Source organism: Buteo buteo, chromosome 25 (genome assembly GCF_964188355.1).
Source record: "Buteo buteo chromosome 25, bButBut1.hap1.1, whole genome shotgun sequence".
Classification (NCBI taxonomy): domain Eukaryota; kingdom Metazoa; phylum Chordata; class Aves; order Accipitriformes; family Accipitridae; genus Buteo; species Buteo buteo.
Window position 1 is genome coordinate 6,616,139 of NC_134195.1, and position 21,173 is coordinate 6,637,311.

The 21,173-nt window shown below is 43.8% G+C and overlaps 1 protein-coding gene across 9 annotated transcripts in view; it reads right to left on the minus strand.

The window, feature by feature from the left end:
* MAP4K4 (mitogen-activated protein kinase kinase kinase kinase 4) overlaps positions 1-21,173 on the minus strand; it is a 182,545-nt gene that overhangs the window by 12,748 nt on the left and 148,624 nt on the right. For 2 of the 9 annotated variants that reach the window (XM_075057464.1, XM_075057461.1), the window contains 11 exons: positions 19,403-19,564; positions 17,144-17,374; positions 16,112-16,218; positions 15,000-15,151; positions 14,199-14,296; positions 12,705-12,880; positions 12,170-12,290; positions 10,797-10,988; positions 8,291-8,408; positions 7,852-8,022; positions 3,622-3,765 (listed from right to left, as the gene is read on the minus strand). In XM_075057464.1, the coding sequence (XP_074913565.1) occupies positions 3,622-3,765; positions 7,852-8,022; positions 8,291-8,408; positions 10,797-10,988; positions 12,170-12,290; positions 12,705-12,880; positions 14,199-14,296; positions 15,000-15,151; positions 16,112-16,218; positions 17,144-17,374; positions 19,403-19,564 (1,672 nt within the window). The remainder of the gene's footprint in view (positions 1-3,621; positions 3,766-7,851; positions 8,023-8,290; positions 8,409-10,796; positions 10,989-12,169; positions 12,291-12,704; positions 12,881-14,198; positions 14,297-14,999; positions 15,152-16,111; positions 16,219-17,143; positions 17,375-19,402; positions 19,565-21,173) is intronic. The other 7 variants (XM_075057469.1, XM_075057465.1, XM_075057462.1 and 4 more) reach the window with 6 other exon arrangements.

Here is a 21,173-nt window from a genome sequence, read left to right on the forward strand (position 1 = left end):
GAAAGGGCAGGAGGAAAAGAGGAGGCAGTTGCACAGTCAAAAATCTGTTCACTGAGCTTAAATTTAAAGCGGAATTGGAGACCTGTTTTCAAATACTAGACCTGGTATTTAATTTTAAAAGCCCCTCTGCTCTGATGGCACGAAATGAAATGTGAAGTAACATTGCACTGTCCTTTGTTTATCCCCACTACAAATGTGACAGCAGATTTGGCAGTAAATGAGCATCTGGATTTACCACCTGAGTTCATATTTATTAAGCCACGTTTCATAAAGGGATAAAGCCCCATCACTCCCAAAGTTTTCTAAAGATTTGGAAAAGGGACTAGAGCAGGAAACAATATTCCCAGAAGTCCCACATCTGACCAAGGAAAGGTCCTCCCAAGAAAATACTGCAAACAATAGCCACAAGGGCCCTTTTAGAAACACTGAAAAATAGGGAACATCGTCGAGACCAGAAGGCACTGTGGTTCTGGGCAACAAGAGTTCAGAGGGCTCAACGTCAGTACAATGCACCAAATGTTATTAAAACCATCAGAAGTCCCTGTCCACCAGGAGACAAATTCTCTCTCAGATATTTCCACAGCTTTAGCCTCGCCAGTAGCTTAGTTAAACTTGAAGACTCAGAACAAACAGCACACATGGGAACTTCCCAGCACGTGGCTAATTTTTTTTTTTTTTTTTTGGTTCACATGATGTGCACCAGGGTACTTCTCTCCAACCAGAAACATTTTTCAAAACAACAACAGAGAAATATCACAACTGCGTTCCCATTGTGTTTTAGTGTCTAGACCACAAGGAAAGTCACAAGACAGGAAATTCCTCTGCCTTTCAGCAGCCTGACATGAAAAGAGCAGGACTGGTTAGTTATATAAACATGGCTATGCATATATTTCAACAAGTTATGCTGCTCTTAATGTTCATATTGGGAGTGGGGGATTACATCCTTCTGCTTGCAAATCTCTACCAGTCAGTTTAAACAGGTCTCAAAAATCTGGTCTCTTTTTTTTTTCTTTCTTTGTCTAATTGTTATGGTCACGAAATAAGAAAGAAAACTCTTGCTCCAGCCATCAAACAAACTGATCAGCCAGTGACTTGTATGAGAACTCCCGGCTCCGATTCTCCCACAGACATTGTTTCAAATGCAAAGTCCCGTTTCCTATATAGAGTTTTTGGTTTTACTGTTGCTGTGGTTTTTAATTATTAAGCAGGCAGATTCCAACCAGTTCTTCTGCTCTGTCATCCCTTCCTACCTTCCCGAGTGCCACCATCAGCCAGTTGGGCTGGCAAAACCCTTGGGGAGCCACAAGCAGAGCATGTTCTGTATGCACGTTGCTGCTCTCTCCTCCAGCATTTTTATGACTCTCAGCACTGTATTACCTTAGCAGTTGAAACTATGTTTTTGCCTCCCAACAGTATGAACTGAAGAACACGATCAACTACTCTGCTTTGACCTGCAAAGCTTTCTTGCACAGGCTGTAGCAGTATCAGTATCTCAGTATCAAAAGCTTTGTTGTCAAAAAGTTTTGTATAGCAGATATAAATTGGGGAAAGACTCGATTTCAGGTTTTCAGACTCGAGAGTGTATATTAAAATCAATTTTAGGTGACAATCCCCTCGAAATCCTAATGCACTGCAACTTCACCGCACAAATGTGGTGACACCTTTCAAACCTCACCACCGTCAGCACATCGCTTCCTGAAAAAACTGAGAGAACGTTCGGCCAAGTGCGCCATAGGGAGCTCAACAACGCTCCCAGCGAAGCGGCAGCAGTCCTGGGACAAAGCTCAGAGGCAGCTCCATAACCAATCTGCCAAAATGGACTGTTTGCAGAAACATGACCTCATTTCAGCATTCCTAGTTTGCCTGGAGAGGTGGAGCAACTCACCGCAAATAAAAAGACACTAAGGGAAGTCCAGCATGAGAGTAGCTTAAATTGAGAACTGTGGTGCAGAAGCCAAAAGAGGGACGTAAGAGGGAGCGCGGGCATAACAGCATCACGGTTTTGCCAAATATGCTCCCCCAGCCCTACCTCTCGGTGGGCAGGGATGCCTCTTTCCTGCCTTGTACTCCAGTAACCTCCCATGAAACACAGGAGATGGGACAGAGACAAAGGCAGAAACCAGCCAAAGATCTGCTGATTTCTTAAGGGTTAATGTATCGTGTCTCCACAGAGGAAGCAATAGTTTTGAAGGAAACAAAGAAAACGGATGTGTCAGGGTACTCCGATCATGACTGACGCAAACGTAAATAAACCTAAAACAATTACATGCAACACTGAATCACAGACACTTGTCGTCTGTGTAGGGTATGCCTCAAACCAACAGATTTTACACAAGTTGGATTATACAATATTTTTGTTTACAAGGTCTACTATAGAATAAACCCTATCAAATGGTGCTTTTCAAACAGCTTACATTTTAACGTACAGCATTAGACATGAAAAGGACGCAGCAGGTTGTGTTTTTTTTAAACCCTCTTTGATTCATCTTTTCTTTTTAAAGATTTCACAGCATAGCTGTAGCTGAGGACACAGCAAGCGACGAGCCAATAAAATACGGTTGTTCGAGACAGAAACAAAGTCCCGTGTTGACGACACCAGCATGGGCACAGTTCTTTGGACCTGTAGCAGCATAACACTGCTAATGCATAAAATTGCATTAAATTGTCTAGGTGTGTGTCCTTTTGCACAAGTGTTGGGAGAGCCAGAGAGCTCCTCCAGTGGAGTCAGAGGGGTTCTGGAGCCTCAAAAAAAATTTGGGTAGCTCTGAACCACGACACAGGGGCCACTGTGAGAAACCTCATTTAACATCCTCTCCCTGTCACACATGCGCAGCGTAGCAAAGGCTGATTTCACAAAGAAACCAAAACAAAAGGAAGGTAAATGGCTGAATGACACCTGTGAAGAAAGATTAACAGTGCACCACATCAAGTTGCTTAACAGCAGGATAACCTTATGCAATAACTCTCTGGAGCCAAAGAGTCTGGAACCTCAAGCTTCCTAAACACATTTTTCATCGGCGTGCACAAAACAAACACAACAATCACCACCACCCTTCATCTCCCGTTGCTTTGCCATCTGCAGTTGCACCCAGTGAGAGACAAGGCCAAAAGCTGCACCGATCTGCCTCCTCACCCTGGTAATTTCCACGTCACGTACACGCTGCACTCCCCTCTCGCAGACACACACACACTCACTGCACATCACTCTTCTTTCCCTACTTCGCAACAGCATTTCCCATTCTACAGATTTGAACACGCAAGAGGTCTTTAAAACCAAGTAGCAAATCACGTTTTGGTTAGAAAGACGCCAGCTTGAAAGTAATCACAACAGAGGGAAAGAGTGCCATTTTTACAAACTTCACAAAGCATTAACTTACGCATGCGGCATTTTTAAAGGCCACCCTACAGGAGGAAGGACAGGGAGCAAGTAGGCACAGGGTGTTGTGTGGAAAATGATTCACTTGCAGAAACAAACTGTAGACTCAGAGAGGTGAAATGATGGAAAACCCACTGACTTCAGTCACGTCAGGACTTCCCCCTCAACACACAGGCTGCCAAGAAAAGCTTTCAGCCATGCCATGCCAGATGGGGGAAAAAATCATGTTGAACAGTTAACTTTACCAGAAATTGTCACCAAGACATTCAGCCCTTCAAGTACATCCATTTGCTGGAATCGTCTTCGATTGATGAGCGGATAAACCTTCCCCTGACCACTTCTGTCTAGCAGCATCAGACCACTTTCAGTGCCCACTAACAAGTTCACTCCTAGAAGAAACAAAACCAAAGATCCAAGTTAGTACGCAGGTTTCCCACATATTCCGATCAACTGATGCTTGATATAGCACCTGTCTTGTTTCAAGCAGGTCTAACCACTGCTGGCTGGGTCTCAGCTGCCTGCAGCCTAGAAGATCTCATGGTGTAGAGGCTTTCTACATTACCTGCCCACAGTGACTACTGACACCAAATTGCAGCATTCAAGAGGGTGAAAAACTGGTAGACCATGGAAAGCTTTCTAGAGCGCCAGTCCCCAAACAAAAAGGCACCCTCATGTTGGAGAAGGGGTGAGGCACAAAGTGGTACCCAAGCATATGTATTCCGAAGATGTATTAGCTCTTGGTAGGGGGGTTGGTAAGAGGATGCTCTTGACAAGGACATTGCAAAAAAGCAGTGGTAAGGGCTTGGTCCCCACTGGAAGAAAGAGATTGTGGTGCAGCTCTCCTGTAAAAGGATAGGCACAGGGTTGGTTCTCAGCTACCCAACAAGCTTTTCCATCTGAATGTTAAAACTAGAGGATTTATAGTAATTTTGTATTTCCACAGACTTCTCCTAAAGATCAAGCAAATACAGATGAGAAAAGTCAGTAGGCCAGTTTCTTCATGCAAAAGTCCAAACATCCACTGGCACACTTTCCAAGAGTCCACAAAACCTTAGTATTTAAAATCAATTACATTTTTTTTAGTAATAAATATATGTACATATATGAGACTAGGTTTTAAAAATCTATTAATATATTATTACTCTTAAACTTTGTAGCTATTTATTTGCAATAGTGTTTCAGTCCAGGAGCTCATAAATTGTGCAGAGAAAGGTCAGACAGAGTACAGGGAATGGAAATCAAACCAAACATATGACTTGCTTTATTAGACTTCTGTGTTGCAATCCCAAAGTAAAACTTGTCATCCTTAAGCATAATAAAATAAGAAAATGAGAAAAGCAAAACTTACACAAGATGATCATAGCTATGTTGCTTAATGGCCTTAATCCCTAGTCAGACAATTAATGCCCAGATACAACTATACCAGTGCCAATGGACGTATCATCTGGACTGATCCCATGATGAACCTTTTCTAAGCTGGCACGTGGGCTCAGTACACACGAGTCTGTGTCTCGGTGCGGTCTGCATCTACAGCAGTGACATGCCTTCTCACAGTATTGAAGAAGGATGAGGAACGCTACCTGAACAACACCATGGCTACCAGGCATGGGAGCGGTTTGCAAAAGGGGGGACACGTTCACCCTGAGCCAGGGGGCACGAGGTGTCTCCCCAAGGGGACGGGGTGTTAGGGGGGAGCAGAGTGGCAGCCAGCAGGAGGTAATGATGGGGAAGGGGCCTGAGCTGCTGGTGCTGGGCCACTCTGAAAAGCCTCTGGATGGATGAGAAAAACAGACGTAGCCCATGGAGAGGTCGGAAACCGTCACACGTCTCCGTTCTCCTCTCTCTTGCCTTTTCAAGTAAGGAAACTTCAGAGGTCCTAGCAGTCCCCAGAAACTGCCACATCTCTTTGCTCAGATTTGCTGCCCTGCTATTCCTTCGCCTCCTCCAGGCAGGAGAGCCCACGGATGCCGGCAGGCACAGAGCCTGTCTTGGGAGAGGGTCTGCTGCTCTCCCAGGCTCTCCTTCCCCTGCTGACATCTCCTCCGTCCCCATCCTGCCCTCCTCCTCCCTCTGCATCCCCCACATGGGTCTGCACCCGCTGGATCCCATCCTACAGCCCCCAGGGGCATTTCACCCTGTGGGAGTTTCACACGTTCACACAGTCCATCTCCCGTACTGGGAGACATCCTCAAACTGGGAAGCAGCAGACGGTAGCAGGGACAGGGAGGCACGCACTGCGTCAGGGCTCGGCACAGGCTGCAGCAGCACCAAACCAGCCAAGGAAATGTCCAGTAGTCGGTCTCCTTCCTGCAGCTCCAGGACCCATTGACTAAAGCTGGAAGTGATTCAGCTTCAACATGTATTTTTTCCAGCGTGGATTACAATTCAAAGCAAGCCACATGCCAACTGCTCCCTCGGGGTCCCTTCCCCTCTTTGCACATCGGCGCTCAATTGCTCCCACCTCCACCCTCATCTCTTCCTCTGCTGCCTTCGTGGTGCAGTTGCTTCTGCTTCAAGTTTACATGCACACCCGTCCCCAACCCCTTTCCTTAGCTATATGCATTTTGAGATGAAACTAATGAGGTACTATGTCGGTGGCAAGCAGTGACTGTATTTTAAAATGCAGGCACTGTCTTTATTCACAGCCAGCAGAGCTCTTCTACTGCCACCCTACAATTAAGCAGTTCTGTTTTTTCAAACAAATGGAAATGCTTCCTGAAAAAGTAAACGCTCTCTGCGGAGGCTGGGTGTAAAAACCTATGCTGCTGCATCTGTGTCATTAACGTTGACTTTTACCACTCAGAACTAGAAGAAACAGCATCACAGACCTAATGCAATCATCAATCTGCCAGATACTATGGCATTAGCACTGATAAAGGCAAAGCAAAACAAAGCAAAGCAAGCCCCCCCTCTTTTTGAATAAGAAACATCACCATGAAATGGCTTAATTTGCTTAAAGGTAAAGGAAGCTAAATCTTATCAAGAAATAAGCATGTGTACCAGCTTGCATCACCAGCTTGGCCTTAAATGTTCAACAATGAAACGCTTTGTTACAGCTGTAAAACACCTCTAGGATTTTACACCTGTACTTTAAATCACCGTAACAGTCAGATAAATAGATCAAAGAAATATAAAACCATTAACACAAATTGCTACTGGCAAAACAAGGCAGATCAGAGAAATCATGAGTCATCTTTACTGATCCCATACGATTTCTCTCTGTCTTCGCCCTATCACAGCCTGAAAGTTTACATTTGCACAAGTCTTCATTTTATCAGATAATTATTCATAGGAATACATGCAGCAATAGCACTGGGGTAAAAATTCCCACCAGTAAATTCTGGAAATAAAGAAAACAGCAGAAAGGAAGATAAGGTGTCGGGAGAGCTATTTAATTGACATGGCTAGAAGGATAGGACCACAGTGCTGTTCTGAGAAACAAGAAATGCTGGAAAGAACCCCAAAAGAGAACTAAAGCCTTGGAAAGAGCTGTGAAAATGTAAACAAGAGAAGTACACTGTGATACCTGTACAATCATCATGTGACTCAGGGGAACGGCCAACTCTCTTCATAGTTTTTAAAATGACATGCATGTGCACTTACAGTCTGTTAAGTTTAGGGATACTAGATAAATATGTATGTAATATACACAGGCATCATCTATTAACATCTAGATAATGAAAAAATTCAGGTGGCCCCATAGGTTCTGGCCAAGAAAGAAATGACACAGCAGAGAAAAGCTTTCGCTGGGTGTTGCAGCAGTGATTCCACATTGTAGCAGGCAACAAGCACTGCTTTAAGCCTTCCACCAGTGTAGGATCCTCACTAACTGTCTGACACCGACATAAATTATCCCTTGTGACAAGAAGGCCAGACACACTTGGTCAGCTGACATCCCATACCCAGCTTCTCTCTGCACTAACCACTCTTAACGAAACCAAGCCACAGTCACACACTGTAAAACATCCCTCCTACCCTTCTCTTTTCCCTCTTCCTTCCTACATAAACTGATGACTGAGGTGGAAAGTCATCTTACAAAACACATCTTAAATCAAGGTCCGCAACAACACACTAGCAAAAGGCTCAAGAAGATGATTATTTTTCAAAAGAAATACCCTGTGTGCATGAGGTATACAACGCAAAAATGACTACAAGCTCCCAAAAGCTGCAAGAGATGTACTAGCAGGGGTTAGAGAGAGCTGAAAAGGACATCCTGGTAGGCTGAATGAAGTCTGAACTGTGCCATCAGAAGCGTGTATACAGCAGTGGGAAATTATATCAAAGCAGAAGCAACATATTGTAAAAAATATAATAATATAATCAGCTCTTGCAAGAAAAAGATGTAAATAAGCATTGAATAAACGCAGAGAAAACAGCTATGGTTTCAGAGATACGTTCTCAAAGACTGTAAGCTCATAGTGGCACATCTGTGCTTCAGAAGTGCAGGAGGCAAGGGAGGAACAGGTTTGCATTACCCCATAAGGCAGCACACAGTATCTCAGAATTGAATCTCTTCTTGTATTTGCGAATCTCTGGGGTATCACTCTGTGGCCGCGTATTCGTGGGATTCACATTGACAACTGATCCTTTCCGCGTAGGGTCTTGCCTTATTGCCTCTGATCTCATTGCTTCACTAGAAAATCCTACTGAAAAAGAGAAAAGTAAAGTGCATGTAATATCCCTCAAGTGCTAAATTCTGGCCATATATTCTTTACACCATACAACCCAAATCAGTAACTGAGAATACTGAGCAAGTCTTTCTTTTTGTAAGAAATGTAAATGGAAAAAGAAATAAACTATGCAATCCCTTGCAAATCAAATAAAAAGCATGATGGTAACATTCGTAAGTATTTTAAAGAGCCACTGAAGTCACTGAACCCTTTTTCAATTGTTGTCTTCAGCTACTTTACTTACCCACAGAAGTCACAGTTGTCCCACTAGATGGAGAAATCTGTAGTAATCTGGGGTCTATAAAAGGTGTAAAGGAGGAGGAAGATTTGTGTTTCTGGAGTGTGTTACTAGCGGACTGAGTCTGCAATGTAAATTTCAACTTTATTAATATTAATGACAATAAAAAGCATGGATAACAACAACCAACATTTTTAAGTCACTACAGAATTATGCTACAGAGCCTCCCCAAGCGTTCATACTTCCTTTACAGATACACAATGCACTGCAGGCACCACACCTGAACTACATACATATGCACACTGCACATGTTACAGCGAAATGTAATTAGCTAAACTGTCGTCCCTGTCAGCTCAGCTGCTAGCGAAGATTTTCAGGAGTGGCCACTACAGTCAGGCACAAAGCGAGGGAATGTTTCTTTTTTTAAAAAATCTGCTTAAATGTATGTATACTATCTTATCTGCAAACTGTCCACTGCCTACAACTTTTGAATTTATAAAGCATGTCCTAAAGTGAGCTAGTTTAATAAACTATGAAGTTTGATCTCTTGGCTTGTGCAACAAAATCAGAACCATCTGGGATCAAGCATTCACTTCTACAATGGATTATGTTTCAATGTCCACTACTGTTCATTCTCCCTATTTTGTTTAAACTGAGCCTCTTGCCAGAAAGCTGCAGCAGGTTCTTCCACCTTTATTTGACAAAGCAACATATTAAACCTGTATCGAACAAAGGGGCTCATTAGTGTGGAAGGTGTAGCAAACGGTGATATGAAGCTATGAATATGTAGTGGATAAAATCACTGGTGCTTGCTGAGTTATGTGGTCTAAACATGAAAAAACATAAAGAAAGGAAGAAGACAAGTGAAACAATGAACTGTTAAAAGTGGAAATGGAACAACTTAAAAACCCTTGCCAGTTTAGTATTATAGTCACAACATTGCATACTGAAGCAGAACGGGACAAGTAAAAAAAAAAAAGTATATATATAGATAAAGGGCATGCATGTGGGTAAATTATACCAAGCAGTACTGGGTTTTTGTTCAGCTTTATGCAAATGTAGTTAGAGACACTTCTTTATCATCAACTAATCAACCTCTGACCTTTCTAAGCCTCTACTCTCTGCAGAAAAAATAGCAATGGGTCTTAGGAGTGTATCACTCCCCTGCACAGCTCAATACCGAAAGACTCCTTCGCCACCAGCCACTGCCACAGCCTTCACTTCCCAAGCGGAGTTAACTGAACCCTGCTTATTTATTGCTTAGATCAAAGTAATGAGCAAGCGTATCTCTGCATCAATCAGCTGATCTCTATAACTTACAAGAGTGTGCTTTTAGAAAGATCAAAGACCAATGAAGCATAGCTGAAAATTAAGTATGCTAACCGAATTTCCAGGAGAAAACCCTCCCCACCCACCCTCCTGCTACGTGCTTCAGAAGCATTTTTGATCCTGCGGTAAACACGTGCGTTGCCATCAGCCTACCCAGCTCACGGCAACCTCTCCTTCTCGTCACAGCCTACCCGGCAGGACGGCCCTGAGAAGCAACAGCTTCTTTTCACCGAGTTTTGCTCCCCCTGTACCACTCCTGCTTGCGTACAGAAAGAGGCTCTCCCCAAAAGCCAGGCTGGCCACCCAGCCGGGAGCAGAGCCACCACGCCAGGCTCCTCGCTCACTGCTAGGGTTGGTAAGGGGCAAGTAACGCCCTCCGTTCACACTCCTCTGCTGCCAGGGGTTACACACACGTGGAGCGCTGGTCTTGCCCACCAGCACGGGGTGAGTAAGGGAAGGCACCGTCCCGGGATCAGCCCAGGACAGCACAAGAGGGAGCCTCCCCCGCGGCAAAGCCTTGCTTCTCCACCTGGACGCAACCAGTGCGGGTGGAGGACAGTCATCTTTACACAGCTGCTTTTGAGAGTACACACACACTTGGAAAAAACCCAAAGATTTCCCCCAATTCGTTATTTGAAAACAACAATACCCCAGGCTTTTACAACCCTCCCGGGCAACACCTGATTTGTTCACCCAGCCCACGTGGCAAGCTTTAAAGAGCAAAATCCCTCCACGGCCGCTTCCTCTCCCAAAGGGTGAGTTTCCACAAGCAGCTCCCTCATACGTGCGGAGTTACTAGCCCAGCCTTTACTGACAAAGCCGAAAGTAACCGCTAATTTTTAAGAGGCACACTGCTTGCAATTAGCCTGCTCCCGGAATAAAACAGAATTAAAAAAAGAGTATTGGCTTGAAAATGCAGTAGTCAAGTTTAGTTTAAAACGAACGCCATGCAATTAATGACTCACTAAGAAGAAGCAAAAATAGTAAACTGGCAAGTTTGGCGTGGGACTGCTCTAGAGTTAAGGGCTTCTTACACAGAACTGAAATGTGTTATTTGGGAGGTGGGAACAAAGGTGACAGAAAAAAAAAGCAGGGGAGATTGGCTGGAGTTCCTTTGCAAACTAGCTACTAGGCAATGCTGCTATAACCCTACGAAAGCAGCCAGCTGTGGTGTAAGACATACCTCATTAGTAGTTAGCTTGTCCTGGGGTGTCTGTGGGGACATGGTGGGTGTCGGCTGGCTGGAGGATGGGGAGGAGGAGGTGGAGGAGGTGGAGGAGGAATGGCTTTGCTGTAAGAGATCTGGCAAGAGGTGAATGCGACCGGCAAAGCCATTGCTCTCATGATGGCTGGCACGCTTTTTGTCAACTGTACTCTGTAGAAAAAACAGGCACACTTGTCTTGCTCAAGTGCTGCTTAAAGGTCTATATCCCTAACAACCTCTCTCCTTCTCTCCCTCGCTCGCTTCCTACCTTTTTACATTGATTTTTTAATTTATTTTTAAAAATAAGCTGATAATACATGCCTTGATGCCTGGATGGAAAGGGGAAGTGGGCAGAGCTACTAGAATTCAACAAATTCCCACCTCTTCCGGCAGGCAAAAGCTTAGTTCATGTGGTTGACTTGCACAGCCAGTTACACTAATTAACAGAAGAGTAACTGCACTGGTAAGTCTTTCACCACAATGCGGACAAGCACATTTTGGGGGACGGGGGGAGGATTTCTTCCCCTATTGTTTTGTTTAAAACTAACTTATATCCTATACAGATATGAGCTTGGACTGTCTGGTGAATGCCTTCAGCTAACTATTTAAAACAATAAGCATGAAATCTTAATTTTCAAACCAGAGGGCTCAATTAAGAAATTGGCATTCAGTTGTGAAATTCAGAAATGTGATTACCGAGGAAACTCCTATAAGCTAGCACGCTCATTAACACACGAGCTCCTTTAAAGCAGGGAATCATTATCTTTCAGAGGCACAAGAATGCAGTATTTTCAGAATCAAAGGCAACAACACAGCGCTCTAGCTCTGTCCACATTCTCTGCCTCGCCACCTGTTTTGCTTCTCTGTTCCCCCACACTAACTGTTGCAGGAATTTGTATGTACGTGTGTGTGTATGTCATCTGGTTGGTCTGTATGCCCTCAACTACAGGTTCAAAACAATTTAAAAACCCTGAACGCTCCCCCCCAGCCTCCCTCCCAGCCCCACTCCTGAGAGCCACGTTTGGTTCTATGGTAAAACTAAACTAAGTTCTTGCTCCAGGTACTTGCTCCACACACCTGCAGCTTTTCTACCCTTCTCTCCCACAGACTTTGAGGTACTCTGCATGGTGCTGCCATGGGTGTCACTGGAAAGCATGCAAAACAGAAGCAAGGGGTGAAGGGCTACTCTCCTCTTTGCATGCATCAAACATCTTGCTCATCTGAAATTCACTACAGCTGTGTCTTGATAATACGAACAACAAATATAATGTAGAAACAGCATGGGTGAATGAGCGAGTGGGTTAATGAGCACAGAAAAGGTGCAGCACTGCACAGGGAAGGAAAAGCAATACCTGTCGGACAATTAAGGTGCCCTCCTTAGAAGGAGTCAAGGCAGGTTCACTCTCCACATCGTCATGCACAATCATCGTTTTCACTGACTCTGTTTCACCATTGCTCAAGTTCAACGTTGACCTATTTGCCGAACAAGAAATAACTGGAGTGAGATAACAGCACTCGTGCCCCAGCTTTTGCTGCCCCACACCAAGGCACACTCAAAATTGATTTATATTGGGACCAGAGTGGAATATTTACATAACCTGCCTAGAAAAGGTTCTCTATTAAAAAAAAAAGTCAGGACTTTGTTAAACAACGCTTCTTGTTTTATAACAAATCAAGGAAGAAGAGGAAAAGGACGCAATTTATAAAAGCCTACTTTTTGAAAAGGTTACCCTCAGTGTTTGAAAACGTGAACATACAAGGCTATGTCTTGCTCATAAGATTGTTGTCAGCTGAAAGAACTAACGTACAAGCCAAAATACCCACCGTCCTTTTCCTTCAACCCCCTAAGAGGGAAAACAGAAGCAAAACACTGTTACAAGAACTAACACTGCTCGGACATCATCTGGTCCAGATGTAGATTCATCTGCTCCTTCTTGTTCCATATCATCATCTTCCTCATCTGTCGTCCCTGACTCCTCACTTGAGGATGAATAATCCGTTACTTTATGTGGAGGTCGCACATCCTCTACTGCTCGCAATTCCTTTGCCAATGCAGTTAAATCCTGATGGGAGAGGGAGGAAAAAAATTATGTTGCAAGGAAGAGAGGAGAAGAGTTTGCAAGACAAACCCACAGGATTAGAGCCTGAGTTTGCTCACTTGTCCACTGCTCTGTTTCCATAGCCCCAGCAATACTGTTTCCTTTGATTTATTCATTCCTGATAGTTACCAAAACGCATTTTCTGATAAATTAAAGCACCAAAAGAGTCAACCTAAGGAGGGCTTGCCATCTTATAGAAAAATGTGCATACTCTGAATCCAAACTATCTGATTATGACTTCAGTTTATCCCATTATACCATCTGAAGGACATATACAAGCACCCAGACCCACTCTCACACAGTGGTTGACTGTCACAGTTCATTTTCCTAAACTTTGCATGTTAATAGCATCCAGCACAAGAAATCTAGGCAGCAAGGTAGCAGAAAGATCCTAAGACTTATTGAGCCAACCAAGACACAGTCACAGAAAGCTGATCTCCTTGATACCTTTTGATCCATTTCCAGTTGCATGGATCCACGCTAAGGAGTTCACCTGAGAAGTCAGATTCATTAGCACCATCTCAGTCGCACACAACTGTCAAATAGTACGGGACGTAAGCTGCTTTTCTGTCTGCAGCCTGGAGTGTGGGCAAACCAGGTTTGCAGTCAGCGCAATCTGCTCTCAATTGTGTAGCTATGCTTTATTTAGCTCAATACAGTTTATGGCAAATACTTCACACATTATACTATGAGAAGTGAAGGACCAACCTCTATGTTTCTTTAAGAAAGCAGCTTTAACTGACAGATTTGGGTGCTAGTGCAGTATCTTAATAGCAAGAGAAAAAAGTTTTAAGGAAAGCTGGAAATACTGTGAAAACCCACTGTGATCCTCAGATACAACTGGACATGGAGCCATAATCAACTGTAACAGCAGCCAGATAAAGAAAATGTCAGAAATCTTCCCCAGAAAATAGCAACAATTTAAGGTCTTACCACTTCTCCCTGCACCATTCAGCCCAGCATTGGCACATTCAGGTCAAATGCACGATCATTGGTCCAGACCCAGGAAGGAAGCACAGGATTGAAAGAGAGAAAGGCAAAGGTTAGGAAGGAAGACCAGAGAGCAGAAATCAATCCCAGAAGCAGAGCAAATTCTAATGTTTGAAGTACTGTGATGTGTGCAGGCAGTTGCAGAGCCCAGGACATGCTGCTAGGCCCACAGATACAAATTCCAGCTCCCTGAAGTTCACCCCCAATGGCACCATGAATGGAAGCTCACACTGCACTTCTTGTAAGCCTACCTGAAAGAGAGGTGGGACAGGGGAAAGTGGATGCGACTTACAGCAGGCTTGATAGGTCTGAAGACTTCCTTTTTCTCTTCAGGCTTTTTAGGTGCACTTTCGTGACGCTGCGATGGTGAACCCTCTGATTTGGATGATGCTGCATATGTCAAGACCCCAAAAGAACACAGAACAAAGATTTAGCAGGAAGCTAAAACATGTTTTCTTACTTCATTTTGGACTGGGGAAGAGAGGTGAGAAGGCTATCAGGCAGTGCCTGACAGCAAGACCTAAGTTTCACTGGTTCACTGTTACAGTGTCCCCGAAGGACTATACAAAAACCCATCGGAAGCTGTGATCTGTATAGGTGCAGCTGACCTATGACTGAAGCCAAAGTAAACTGTCACACACTTGTAAATCAAAGAGGGTAACTCAAGTGTGGCCACAAGCTGGAAAAACTGCATCAGCATCCAGCGTACCCCAGCTGAGACGTAGCTGTAGCAGTCTGCACCCCGTCAATAACTGCCAAGGTGATAGGCAACGAGCATCAAAATGTGCCCTGGCACACATGAGGACGGGAGCTATGAGAGCATGGAGACTGGGCTGTTTGCACATAGGAAAATGCCGCAGTGACTGGATGTGAATCAAAGAATAATGAAACACTTTCACGATGACTTCTGCATCTACCGTCTTTCCCAAGCAAGGACACACAGCCAATGGGGGGGTACTGGAAGCTAACCCATCTTTGATACTGCATGCTCAAAGATCTTTCCCAGTGAGGGTTATCATCCTTCATTACTGAGTGTTTCACAACTTAATTAATTTAGAAATGTAACATTACAAAGGGTGGGGGAAGGACTTACATCTCACCCGGAACCGCTCTCCAGACCCACTCTGAGAGCCGGGGTGGGAGCCAGGCTGTGAGCCAGAGTTGCTTGAACCCGAAGAACTGCCACTGCCCGGCCTTGGTACGAGCTTCTCCACCCTTTCCCACAGCAGACGAGGCTCTATATTGCTGTATCAGGGGAGGGAAGAACGTCTTTGTCACACACTTCAGTTTCAGATTCCCATTTCTAAACTCAAACATCACTCCTCTTCAGTGTTTTGCTAATAACTCATCTGAAAGAGCACTTAACACTGAGCTGAGGGCATCAGTGATGCTTCACAACCCGGGCAGTGGCTCCTCTTGAAATATCTATTACCTTATTTATGATGGTTAAAAAAAAAAAAAAAAAAAGTTTAGGTGGGTGTAGGGTATTCTTTTTATTTGGAACTGTCTACCTGCCATTCTTACTTATCTAACCTAAAGTGGACAGTTCTCTCAGCCTGCATGCAGCAGGTTTAAAATTGGCTCAGAATTGCCCTGGCCACCCAAGCACAAGCCAAAAAGACATCACTGCCTGTCCTTCTCGGTATACCCTCACCCCTGTCCAGTGAGCCAGTTCCAGGGTGCCTTGTCCACGTTGCTCTGCTGAGCTCTGGAGGCAGCCCCTTCCTCCTCCCTCCTGACCTCAGATGCTCTGTGTCACAGCTCACGGATGTCTCTCCCCCTCTTAAATGCTGGGTCTGGCTGAGAGGCCAGAAAGTTTCTGAGATCTCTTCGCTTTTAGATGTTACGAACAATTCTGCTACCAGTAAGCCCCACAGTATGCCCACGATGACCTGTTGCACCAAAAGGCAAGATGTTCATGAATGGCCACATTTTTTCAGAAATCTTAAGGATATTTTGAAATTATTGCTAAAGTTAGGGGGCAGGCAACTCAAAGCAGGAGAGGGAAGAAGAAATTTTGCCAGTGTTTGTTGGCACGTGTGCTGCAGCAGGGGAAATTAGTATTTATCATTACTGAAAAGGCATCCAAATTCATCTTCCTTTCACATCCAACAGGCAATGCCAAAAGCTCTCTGGAAATGCCTGCCTTCCCACGAGCCTTTTCCTTCCAATTCAAGAAAAGCCAGGACATGTATGCTTACAAACCTCGTGGAGTTTCGTTGACCTGCTTGGTTATTTTGCTGCCCGCTACCCTGCAGTGGAGAATCGCGGCGGGACAGGACTGGTGATCGGGACGTTGTTCTCACAGGTACCTTGGGAGAAAAAAGGTTGTGTTAAACCCATGAAGAGGAGAGACAGAAGAGGAAGATTAAACATCTCCTGCTACAGAATATATTCTTAAGATTTTAACAACACTTAATTCTAAGTCCAAGCTAGCATCAATGACCAAAAGCAATAAACAAACACCCACAAAACCAAGAGCCTTAGTTGGGATGCTGTTCAGATTTTGAAGAGAACTCAAAGTTTAGCCTTAACATTAAGTAGTGTTTAATAGTTACCACACAAACACATACACACCCCGCTACCCTCCAACTACTGAGACATTTAAAAAGAATATGGCATTTTGACTGAAGCAGGGGAGGCACAAAGCAATTTGCTGAAACAGCATGAGAATTAGGAGAATAAGCTCAGGGGAACCAAACAAATGCCCGGGAATGGATCAGCAGAAGGCAAAGACTGGTGGGGGAGCAAGAATATACTCAGAAGAAGCAAATCCCAGTGGACGGGAAGGGGGTGGGAGGGGGAGAGGAGGAGGAAATATATTGAATGTTTCCTTTTTGTTCAGTTCCATCTCAATTTTAAGTATGTGTATGATTCATAGTTTGGGTTGCTAACAGATGAAGAGGAAAATTAACTCTGAGCAATAACCTCAGGGATATTTTAAATTCTTTCCTGAATATGGTAATGATTTTTTAACTTTGCATAATAAATTGTCTCTCTGAAATAGCTGCATTCTGTAAATAACTGCTGATTTTATATTAAGGTTCAATATTGCACTTAAGGTTGATTACCATTAACCCATTGACTGAACACCTACATTATGATCTGCCTTTCAAAATACTGTTACCAATGCTGGCACAAGGGCACAGTCTTCCCCGTGCCCAGGGTATCACATCCTTAAAAAAATAATAATTAATAATAAAAAAAATAGCACACATCTGTCTTTCTACTTCTTACCCTTGGAGGCACCTCGTCACTGTCTGATCTAGCCCAAGCCTTTTGGGTGGGGTCGGGTACCTCCGACTTAGAGTCAGAACTCTGATTTAGCACTTCACTGCGTGAAGGTGGATATGGGTCCTGGGAACGAAGATGGTGATGAGCAAATTTGGGAGAAGGGTCACTGAAGGAATGGGATCGCGAGACAGGGGAAACATTGTTCTTGAGAGATGCCAGATGGGACCACTGTACCTTACAAGAAAACAAAACATAAAACATTCAATGCGCTCAGTATAACTGGCTTTCCAATTAACACAGAATAAAGGCAGGTGGGGCGGGCAGAGACAAATTGGTTATGGCATTAGGTAAGCGTGGGGTGGAATCAATGCACTTAAAAGCAAGGCAAGCGCCCAAAGAACGTAACAGACTGAAAATACAGCACATATGCATTTTTTGTGAGATACGCTCTCCACATACACATACACTGGTGCCCAGTAAAAAAAGGGGACCTAATATCTGCACCATGAGCCTGAGTCCAAAGGCCACTAAAGACAGAAGTTGCCATCCATTCCCCGGTCTTCAGTGGGCTTTGGTCAGGTCTCATGGTAGCACTGGTGGGCTGGGAAATTTGAAGCAGATATTCAATTGAAGAAATGTACAAAATTAAAGAATGCTGTAAAATGTGCAAACCGACAGACATTTACGTTACCTAATAAATTTAGGAACTAGATACAGTTCCAAACTTTTGGAGAAAGACCATAACGCAAAAGCCTTTATTCCTTTACAGTCATTGCAATATATATAAAAAAAACCATAATATATATTGTATATAGTATACATATGTACAATGCATATTATACTTACACCATATATGTACCATATACTGTACATATACACATATTTATACACAAACTAAGCACACATGTACACACACACGTTCAATTACACGTACTGAGAAGGCACAACAGTGACTCCAGAGTCGGACCTCCATTGGGATTTCCATTGAAATCCATACTGACCCTTCAGCCTATTCCCTCCTTGTGCAGAAAACTGCGTTTCAGAGTTAATTTCTGAAACTATGGAGGAGGAAAGGTCATAACTGAGGAACACACTATTTTCACACCTAATAATTAAGCAAAACTTTGCTTTCAATCCCAGTTTCAGTAGGCTGGTTGTATTTGTTTTTATATGATTATTATTTCCTCAATTTTAATACACACAGCTGTTGAAGAGCCTGACTATCATTAATGTGAGTGGAAGACCCAGACTTTAAAAGTAACTGGCAAAGAGAGCATGAAGATGCAAGTCCAATATTTTGAAATAGTCAGAGAGGCTTGAATAAAAGCCAGGAATTAATGAGTAAGAGATGAAGTTCTGTCCCGATTTCTCCCACTCTCCCGTCTGTTCAAACTCTCCTGCTGCCCAAAAGAGTTGCAATACCTAGTCACAATCAGGGATGGTTTTAGCTTGCACTGTCATCAACAGCCTTAATTTGGGAGAAGAAAATTCTGCATGGAAACAGAGGAACTGAATGCAGAACTATACTGTTTAATTTAGCACATCTAAATCACTCAGAATTTATGGGCTATGTCTAAGTTTTAGACAAAGGTTACTTTTTAAATTTATGCTGTAATTCCTAAGAGATACAGATAGCAAGATCTGGAGGCTCTTCATTAGGAAACAACAGAATGACGGCAGCCACGCAGCTCAGTGGTTTCAGCTTCTTTTTGATTTTCCAGGGGTGGTACCGAGCTCTATTTAGCAACAGGCCTACTGACAACAAACTTGCTTTTCTTAGTCATGTTTTGTAAATCTCTTCGAAGCAGCGCTCGTACTATTAAAAGCCACTTGTTTAGTTAGCTTTTTCTGCAAGAATTTAAAAAACCAAGCAAGCTCACTTCTTTCGTGAGCATCCTTTTTGGTAGTAAATATCTTGCACAGATCAAATTCTGAATTGTAGAAGTGTGCTGCAGCTGCCACCAGTGTTTAGCCCACCATTCCTCTGTTGCACAGATAATAACGAAATGCAACAGTTCAAATCTAGATCTAATATTAAAAAAAACCCAACCACCAAACACCACCACCAAAACCACAAATCCATGTTTATCAATAAAATAAGCAAAAACAGACAAAGAACAAATCTACTGAATAAGCTGTTTTGTGTAACAGCGCTACCCTTTACATAAGGCTTTCTAAGTGTCAAGATCTGCAAATTTGAAGGAAACACGTTGGGACTTCTGCATTTCCTCCAGGCTCACCAAGATTTTCCTGGGCACTTACCTGGGGCTCCATCGGCCTCTGCAGGGCAGGCTGAGCAGGTTCTGAGTTTCCGTTGGAAAAGGACTCTGATCTTGAAGGCACTGGTGGCTCCAACACTTTGCCCATCTGTTTAGACTGTGCTTCAGGGGAGCCCTGATTAGTTTTTCTAAATCTCTCCTCCACCTAAGCCAAAATAAATGGAGGTTAAGCCTGGAGTCAATAAAACCAACTACACTAGAAATATGAAGATGAGTACCACCTTTTCTTTACCATAAAGAAACCAAATACATTTGGGGCTTGGCAGGATTTCTTCCCTACTGCTTTCACCAGCACTGTAAAACACAGAGTGAACTGCACCGAAGTGGCAAGTACGCCAATATGGAAACATTAGGAAGAGAGGATACAGCAGGCAGTAAGATGTGAAAGGTGATTATGGGGCTTCTTTCTGCCTAGACCAGTTATTATCCATCAGTATTTTCCCCACAGACAATAAAAAGGATATATGAAAACAGAAACAACTTTACAATATAAAAGTAAATTTCCCATTGCTATCCCTTACTGCAGTTACCCACCTTACTCAACCAATGGTATTTGATTATCTGCTTTCCTGTATTTGTCTCTTTGGCAATACAAGAAGAGATAGGATATGCTTCTCTCTACCCGGTAGTACTGGAGGCTGTTCAGCTTTAGGTACAAAACTGTAGGACTGGTCATCCTCTCTCTTATGAGATAGACCCAACATGACCTCACAGGCTGCAGTGAACAGCCCCAGCAGCTTGTTTCTCGTTCTCAGGGAGGTGTAGAAGTGATCATACACTAACTTGGAGAACTTGTCGAGGGGAAGACTAAGTCAGAAAGTGCTTCAGTCCTCAACAGAACATCAAGCGAGGCCCCCATGCAGAAATGCTGCCTCTTCCAAGGCCGCAGCATTGCAAACAAAGCGAGAGGTACGAAGGGCAAGAGACGGACGGAGGGTCCAGGCAGAAAAGAAATATCCTCCCACTTCCAAAGACAGCCTGTTGCTGGAACCAGGGCAGCATGTGTGTTTCTGCCAGGGGAGCTGCCTCTGAGGAATGCTGAACTCCCAGCACTTTATCAAAGCGTCAAAGAAAGATCAAACTGGCAGCTTGGGCTGATTTCATTTGTTGAGATTCTGCTCACAAGATTTGCTTTAACCCTTGTGCCTGGAGCACAAAACCAGTATTGGGGTGGTTTCCTAATTGTTCCCTAGCAGTGATGGTCTGGAGAGACTGGCTGTTCATATACCCACCTCAAAAGACAGAGGCAAGTTTGCAGGACTCCTCAGCTGGGCTGCTTTACAAACCCAACCTGCCTCTGCTTTCCAAAATTTGAGGACAGTAACAGTTTGCCTGTGGGAACAAGCAGACAAGCTTCTGCCAGGTCTACACAAAATACACCATGTCTTGGGAAGTACAACAATAATGGAGGCAAGCATCTTCACCATACAATCATTTTCACCATGTTCAACTTCACAGAGCCATCCTTTAAAGTTTAAAAAACAGGCCAGACGCCTTGTCATGAATAGAACAAGGAAAAGCCCCAAGTCGTTCTGTCTGAAGGAACAGGCTTTCTTGTCTCGAGCTGTAGATGATAGGAGGTTTCTTCCACAAAGCACATGAACTGCATGAGCCACATGTCCTTAAAACCAGGCAAGAAGTGGGAAGGAGATAGCGAGTGCATCGCTGGATAAAACCAGGCCCTGTTCCAGTCATCTGACTGTCTGGACCAGAAAACGGTATTCAGTCTCATTTCTTGCTCTAAGCTCCCTGCT